A 7,577-nucleotide genomic window follows, 5' to 3' on the forward strand; every position below is an offset into this window, starting at 1 on the left:
CCCATCACTTTATTCTCTATATTTTATCTATTATAGTCTACATATCTTTTCTTTACATCGGTGCAAAAACCAAGGGAAGTTCTTAATTGCCAGCTGCCCGGTGATGATTTTTGTTAGCACTTGGAAATAGATGGTTGATTCATTGGTTGATTCGTTGAGAATTAAAATTAGTGTTACAGCCCACGGCTCTGGCTGCGCTCGCTGCCGTGCTTCACCGAATGGCTGGTACCTGCGGCACAGCCAAGAACTCGCCGTTACAGCTCTCAACGGCTGCTGCCCACTCGCCTGCCTGCACTCGTACTCTCCAACACCAGCAAATGCTTTAAGTCCCAGACCACAGATGAAAAAGAGAAATTCAGAGTCACTTTAAGGAGGGTTCTTTTATACATTGGCCATGGCCTGAGACACTATGCGTCAGCTTCATCAACAGATCTGCAGGGTGAGCGAGCTGGTGTTTTGCCGTCTGTGTTTGTAATACTTTGCATCAGGTGGGTAGCTGATTTTAAGAAAACCCATCAAACCAAACTTGGTGTGAATTGAAGGTTGTCTGCATAAATCTTTTCCATATAATGTTATTAAATATTCATTGATGTAGAGCTGCTTAAAGTGATAACTTGACTATCAGGTCTGAAACTTGTACCGGGAGAATCGAATATTGCAGCTGCATGGAACTGGATTGATTTCAGTCGGGTTCTGCATGGGTGCTTGAGTCCACCTGCGCAGAATAAATACATATATAACTCCAGGTTTGAAAAACAAGATTCCATTTTGCAGCGTGTATGTCGAATTGAAGAGCGGCTTGGGCCCATGCTTTCCGAGGTAGAGGCGGAGCAGCGTCATGAAGGCAGCGTTGCTGTCGGTGCTCGCACACTCGCTGATGGAGAGAGACGTAGCTGCTGTGGAACAGCAGGGAAGGTGCAGAATCCAATCACAGCTTCTAATGTTTGGGTTTATGATTAGTTCTGCCATTTCAAACGTTATACGTGCATGTTCATGTTTGCTTATCTTTAGTTGTTACTTGCTAAATTTTAAATTGCGTAAGAACTGGAGGTGGCTTCGTAGGTTTGTTTTTTTACAAAATTTCATACCTGTCTCCAAGCAAGTGCAATCAAAAGAAGGGATTAATTTGAACTTCATGGTATTTTAATGATTTTTCACTGCTATGAATTTGTTTTTGCTCCCTGTAGTCTCTGTCCTTTATTGCATTAGTGCTGCAGTACAATATTGACGGGGGATACTGTTTTATGAACTACGGTGTCTCAGCACTGCTGTTATTCGTCACTTAATACAGCCTAATTGATGCTACTACAGATCATTCCAAAATTAAAAATAAACATTTCTGCTTTAGCTGGATGAAGGTCACTTCATCTTTAGTGAGCATGGAAAGCCAAATATTTATTTAATCCCTACCTTTATAAAAGGGATATAAGCAGATATAAGTCCTTTTCTATGTGAAGAACTCGAGCATTCGGACTAAAGAATAAAATAACTGCAAGAGCTTTATGCTGCAAGGGGCTTCAGAGGTGTATCCTTTTTCATTGTATACTGTGTTTCAGAAGTTACAAGTCAATTGTTTTAAGCTCATTGGTTTTAAACTTTGCATTTATTTTGGCAACTAGATACAAAAGTTTTTTTTCAGAATGTGGCTTTAAATGCTTCCTCTGGAGCACTGTAGGTAAAAAATGGCTTCCCCTTTCCCCCCACTGTTTCATGAAATACAGAATTTTCTCAAATGCTCAGTGGTTGTTTTAATTCTGCTATTAACAAGCTACTCCCATATGAAAAGTCACAGAAACATTTTAATATGGCTACCAGAGTCACTGGCAGCTTGGGAAATGATTCCCTGACCTTTCCCGTGTGGTTTGGTCGCTGCATCCCACGCTGGACAGGGGGGAGTGGGTGGCAGCGGTGTCTGGGACCTCACGCATCCTGATGGGGCTGTCACACTTCCCTTTGGGGCTGGAAGGGGCGTATAGGCTTTTCTGTAGAGGCAGCACGGTTGTTAATATCTCCATAGAAAATTTGGGAGGAGTACAGAAACCTTTTTGATAAGGGATATAAAGATTGCTTCGGCATTTAGCTCCTTCACTCTGTTATACTGGGGTGTTCCCTTTTTTAAATAGAGTTCTACCAGACACACCAGGTGACTCTGTGTTTTATCCACTCTGTGAGTGTAGCGTCGGATCTGTGCCATTTGGAAAATAAATATTCCAGCAAAAACTTGCCAGTGTGATCCATTGCGGAGGGATCGGTGTGTGTCTGTGCCAGGTGCAGCCCTCCAGCATCTCAGACCTTCCACCTGCCCCATGGTGGGCTGTATATATCCTACCGATGATGGGAAAGGATGGGAGAACTTCTGGGTTAAAGAAAGCAATTGAAAGAAGAGAGGCACCAAATGCTTCTGTCACTCCTCGTTGCCCCTTGGCCCGTGCTGATAGCCCTTGGGGGAAGGGGGGACCCTCAGCGAAAACCCCTTGATCTGCCAGAGTCACTGGAGCCCAGTGCCTTTGGGATGTTTCTGGTCCCACAGGTGTGTCGTTCCCCCTGGGCTCACTCAGTGGGTTCTGGGGACCTGTGTCGTCTTCTCTTCAAAGCAGCCAGGAGCTGCACCACTGCTTACATGATGCTTCGTACAGCACTGTGGCTGTAAAGCAGAGAAGTTGTGAAAAAGTCCTCCAGGTACGTGACAACCGCTCTGGGGTGGTGAGGCATTGCTGGATAGCTGCCTGTTGGGGCTCTGGTGTGGGACCATGGCTGCAGCTGGGGCTGAGCAAATGTGGGGCTGGGATCCCTCCTGCCCTGGATCATCCCTGGGGCTGGCTGCTGGCCAACGGTGGCACTGGCCCCAGGGCTGCAGCTATGCCCAGGGCAGTATCAGTGCTTCCCAAACCCCTTCGTCAACCCAACGGCACTGGCCCAAGGGCCTGACGGGCAACTAAAAATGATGGGTCACTTGTAGGGGTTATAAAAATATTTTTAAGAACACTTCTGTCTGAGCTGTATCAGGAAGACCTGGTTTGGGGTTTTTTGATGTTTTTGGAGAAGTTATTAGAGGACCTCTGAAAAATCTGAGTTAACGATACCGAAGGCCGGAGCTGGGGCCGTGTCTGTTTCAGGCCTTTTATGGCTTCACCCCCACCTCATTTTTCCCGTTACTGGCGAGGCAGCCGCGCTGTCCGAGCCGTAACGGGTGATGGAGCCCCCTCCTCCCGCGCCGGGCTGTCGGAACCCCCACAACAAGGGGAAAACTTCACATCGCCCACCGGCATTCCGGACCCGGGCCGGGGGCCGCCCCCTACCGGGCCGAGAGGCAGGAAGGTCGGCCCGGGGGGTGGTGCGAAGTGCCCCTCCGCGCCACGGGCCGCACCGGGCACTGCGGCGGGGGCGGGACGGCGGCGGGAGCGGCGGGAGCGGGCACCAATAGGGAGCGCGGGGCGGGGCGCCGCCATTTCGGGCCGCACCTCCGCGGCCGTTCCGTTACCCGGCGGCGGTGGCGGCGGCGGCCGGGGCTGTCCCCGCTGCGGCGCGGGGCGGGGGCGCCATGCGCGCTGCCAGCGCAGGGGCCCGCCCGCCCGCCGCCCCCCTTTGCTCCCGCCCCCGCGGCCGCGCTGCGGGGCGGAGCGGAGCGCGGCGCCGCCTCGCCCCGGCGGCCGCCGTGAGCTGGGCTGCGGCGGCGCCCGCGGCCGCTCGGCGATGGCGGCGCGGAAGAAGCGCGGGTGGCCGCGCGGCTGCTAAGTAGGGCAGCGGCGGGGCGGAGGCGGCGGCGGCGGGGCCGTCGGCGTCGCGGCGGCTGCGCCATGCGGGCCGGGCGCGGGGGGCCGGCCGGGAGACGGCGCCGGGGGCGGTGCGCCCTGCTGCCCGCCGCGGGCCCCGGGGCGTCGGGGCGCTGAGCAACAGTTGGCCCCGCCGCCGCCGCCGCCCAGCATGAAAGTGTGCCGGCGGAAGGCGCTGGCGCTGTGCCTGGGCTACGCGCTCCTGCTGCTCCTCGCCGCCCTCAACCTGCTGGAGTACAAGTGGCGGCGGGAGCCGCGGCGCTGCGGGGAGTCCCCGGCCGCCCCCCGCCACCAACACCAGCCCCCGCCGCCGCCCCCGCCGCCGCCGGCCGGGAGCCGCGGTCCGGCGGGGGCCCGGCGGCAGCTGGTCTATGTCTTCACCACCTGGCGCTCGGGGTCGTCCTTCTTCGGGGAGCTCTTCAACCAGAACCCTGAGGTCTTCTTCCTCTACGAGCCGGTGTGGCACGTCTGGCAGAAGCTGTACCCCGGGGACGCCGTCTCGCTGCAAGGGGCGGCCCGCGACATGCTGAGCTCCCTGTACCGCTGCGACCTCTCCGTCTTCCAGCTCTACAGCACGGCGGGCGCCGGCAAGAACCTCACCACGCTGGGCATCTTCGGGGCGGCCACCAACAAGGTCATCTGCTCCTCGCCCCTCTGCCCGGCCTACCGCAAGGAGGTGGTGGGCATGGTGGACGACAGGGTGTGCAAGAAGTGTCCCCCGCAGCGCCTCAGCCGCTTCCAGGAGGAATGCCACAAGTATCGCACGCTGGTCATCAAGGGTGTCCGCGTCTTCGACCTGGCCGTCCTCGCCCCCCTCATGCGGGACCCGACCCTGGACCTCAAAGTCATCCACCTGGTGCGGGACCCCCGGGCTGTTGCCAGCTCCCGCATCAAGTCCCGGCATGGCCTCATCCGGGAGAGCCTGCAGGTGGTGAGGAGCAGGGACCCCCGCATCCACCGCATGCCCTTCCTTGATGCTGGCCACAAGCTGGGTGGAAAGAAGGAGGGTGGGGGTGGCTCAGACTACCATGCCCTGGGTGCGATGGAGGTCATCTGCAGCAGCATGGCCAAGACCCTGCAGACTGCTCTGCACCCCCCTGACTGGCTCCAGGGCAACTACATGGCTGTGCGCTACGAGGACCTGGTGGTCGAGCCCATCAAGACCTTGCGGCAGGTGTACAGCTTTGTCAACCTGGTGGTCAGCCCAGAGATGGAGAAGTTTGCCCTCAACATGACCAGTGGCCCTGGCTACTCCTCCAAGCCCTTTGTGGTGTCGGCCAGGAACGCCACCCAGGCGCTGAGCGCCTGGAGGACTGCGCTCAGCTACCAGCAGATCAAGCAGGTCGAGGAGTACTGCCACCAGCCCATGGCCCTGCTGGGCTACGAGAGGGTTGGCAGCCCCGAAGAGGTGAAGGACCTCAGCAGAACGTTGCTCAAGAAGCCACGGCTGTGACAGGGCAGCGGGCGTTTGCCGACCGTCCCCAGGGGCGGCCGAGCCCCGCTGGGGAGAGGAGCCGCTCGGCTGGCTTGAGTGAGGGAGGGAGCCGGGAAAAGCAACCTGGGTTCCGATTTCCTCCAAAGACTGCTGAAGGGTAACATACAGTAATGTGATGATTTCTTTCTTTCTTTCTTTCTTTCTTTCTTTCTTTTTTTTTTTTATTCCTTCCCCCCTCCCCCCATTGCATTGGGTTAGATGAGATTTAAAAAAAACAATAAAGTGGAACTGAAAATATATGTAGACCCCTTTTCCCCTTCCTTAAAATTCGAGGCAGTGATTCTGTACCAAAATCTTCTTTATGGAGTTCTGGTGGGTTTGAAGATGGTAAGAAAAACTCTTGCACAATCCCTAACACACCTTTATCTCCCCTGGTGCGGAGGGATGCCCTTGGAAAGCATAATGCTGAAAATCAGACTTTTGTATGAAAGCAAATGTTCAGATATGATAGTAATAAAAAAAACAATAAATGATATTCATTTTTATAATTACCTCAATTGTTTGGGAACTACAGTGTTGCTTATGTACAGCTGGAGGGGATGCTTGCTGAAAATAGCAACGTGGACTTTTTTAAGGGTATGGGTGGAGGGCTGGCGTGCAACATTTGACGTGTTCAAAGATTAGGAGCTGCTCTTGCAGAAACAAGTACAGATCTCACAACTGTAGTGCAGGTTTTATGGCTGTGTCAAAGCAGGTTTCTATTTAACTACTGTCTTTTTTGTTGTATTTGAAAAATCTTTCAAGTGCCACTGTATTAGTGTCCTAAGAGTTTTAAAATGTTTGCCATCACAGCAGTATTTATTTTTGTCTTGACATGTATGTCCAGGAGTCACTGTCAAATAGAAGTGGATCTACAGCGTGACAAGAAGTGCAGGATTTAAAAAGACATTTATCATACTGGAAACATTAGCATGTGTGAAAATGAAAATAAAATTATATATATTCTATATATTCTATAGTGCTAATAATACAGTAAGCTATTTAAGATATTTCTTGATGATTGGTAACAGGTGTAACAGGGAAGCATAGAAAAATGCATAGAATGATTTATTTTTCCCCTTTATCTGAGTGTCCAAGGGTATATTTATGTACGAGGAGGGAGGAAACACAGCTGTGTGTTCATAGCTGTAAAGGAGTTTTTACGGAGTCAACCTAGCGTTTGATTTCCGAGCGCTGGTTAGATACGTGTTTCTTGTGGATTGTCATTGCTCTACGATGGAGCCAGATGGTGGTCTGGCTCTTCCTGGGAGCTTTGCCTAGAGACTCTGTCCCATCGTTAAAACTCGATTAAAAAAATAAGAGATTTTACTACTTCTGCTTTTATAATTTCCTGAAAAAGTCTCGGTTTATTAAAGGTTAAGTGGTGTGTTGCATATGAGAAGTGCAGACACCTCAAGTAGTTTTTAATCTTGGTGTTCTCTGATGCTCTTTAGAGGCTCATTTTGCAACTTGAGTTTTTAAACTAAAGTGGTTTTGCCAAGCTGTTCTCTTAGGAGACTATAGACTTTTCTACAGGAGGTATATTTTACATTGCCTATCTGGGTGTTGTGCCTTCAGCAAATGTGAAGAGTATGAGTAGGAAAAAGGAAATTGATTTGTGAAAATAAATTGATATAAACAGGATGCTGATAAGTGTATGTGTGTGTGTATGTGTGAAAATTTTAGTGATGTGTAATATGTTTATTTCTTGTATTGGTCCTTTTAAGTTAAACAGGTGATAACTGGCTACTGAGCTATTTGAGTTCTTGATGAAATTTTGGCATCAGATGTTGAACTTACTCTGAAAAGGAAACACGTTTAATAAACTAGTTAAAAGATTCTTGCATAAGGTTGCCTATACACTTGCTGAATGACTACGTTACACATGTCCGTTCCCTCAGTTCATCACTCAGCACAAACAACATTGATGATCACTGTCACTGGGAGATCTTATAATTGGCCTGTTAGGATGTATGCCTAAATTCCAGATAGCAGTGCTAAAAATGGGAGGTATAGCTAATTTGGTATTTAAAATAAATATTAAGGTACTTGTGTTTTTGTGAAATTAGTTATCACTGTATGTATTCTGAGTGGATTTTGGATATCTGGGTTTGGGCTGTACCCTGTCTTTTTCTTTCTTCAGTCGGTGTGTGCTGGGGCAGTGTTTGAAAATGCGATCCGCTTATAGAGCGTGTCGCTTGCTTTTGATCCATCCGCTGCTTTTTGAAGCACCCCTGCTGCCCATCGCACGGTCCTGTCTGTCCGCCTGCCTGGGAACAGCCGGGCCTGTGTTTGCCGGCGCTGCGATCGGCCGGGCGAGCTCTGCGGCG

The 7,577-nt window shown here is 51.4% G+C and overlaps 1 protein-coding gene across 1 annotated transcript; it reads left to right on the top strand.

Moving 5' to 3' along the window:
• Positions 1-3,816: 3,816 nt before the first annotated feature.
• CHST2 (carbohydrate sulfotransferase 2) lies at positions 3,817-7,085 on the top strand. Its single transcript, XM_054207204.1, has one exon. It carries the CDS (start codon positions 3,925-3,927, stop codon positions 5,224-5,226), a length of 1,302 nt encoding a protein of 433 aa, XP_054063179.1. The 5' UTR covers positions 3,817-3,924; the 3' UTR covers positions 5,227-7,085.
• The last annotated feature ends 492 nt before the right edge of the window (positions 7,086-7,577 follow it).

The sequence above is a fragment of the Rissa tridactyla genome, chromosome 6 (assembly GCF_028500815.1).
Source record: "Rissa tridactyla isolate bRisTri1 chromosome 6, bRisTri1.patW.cur.20221130, whole genome shotgun sequence".
NCBI classification, from domain to species: Eukaryota; Metazoa; Chordata; class Aves; order Charadriiformes; family Laridae; genus Rissa; species Rissa tridactyla.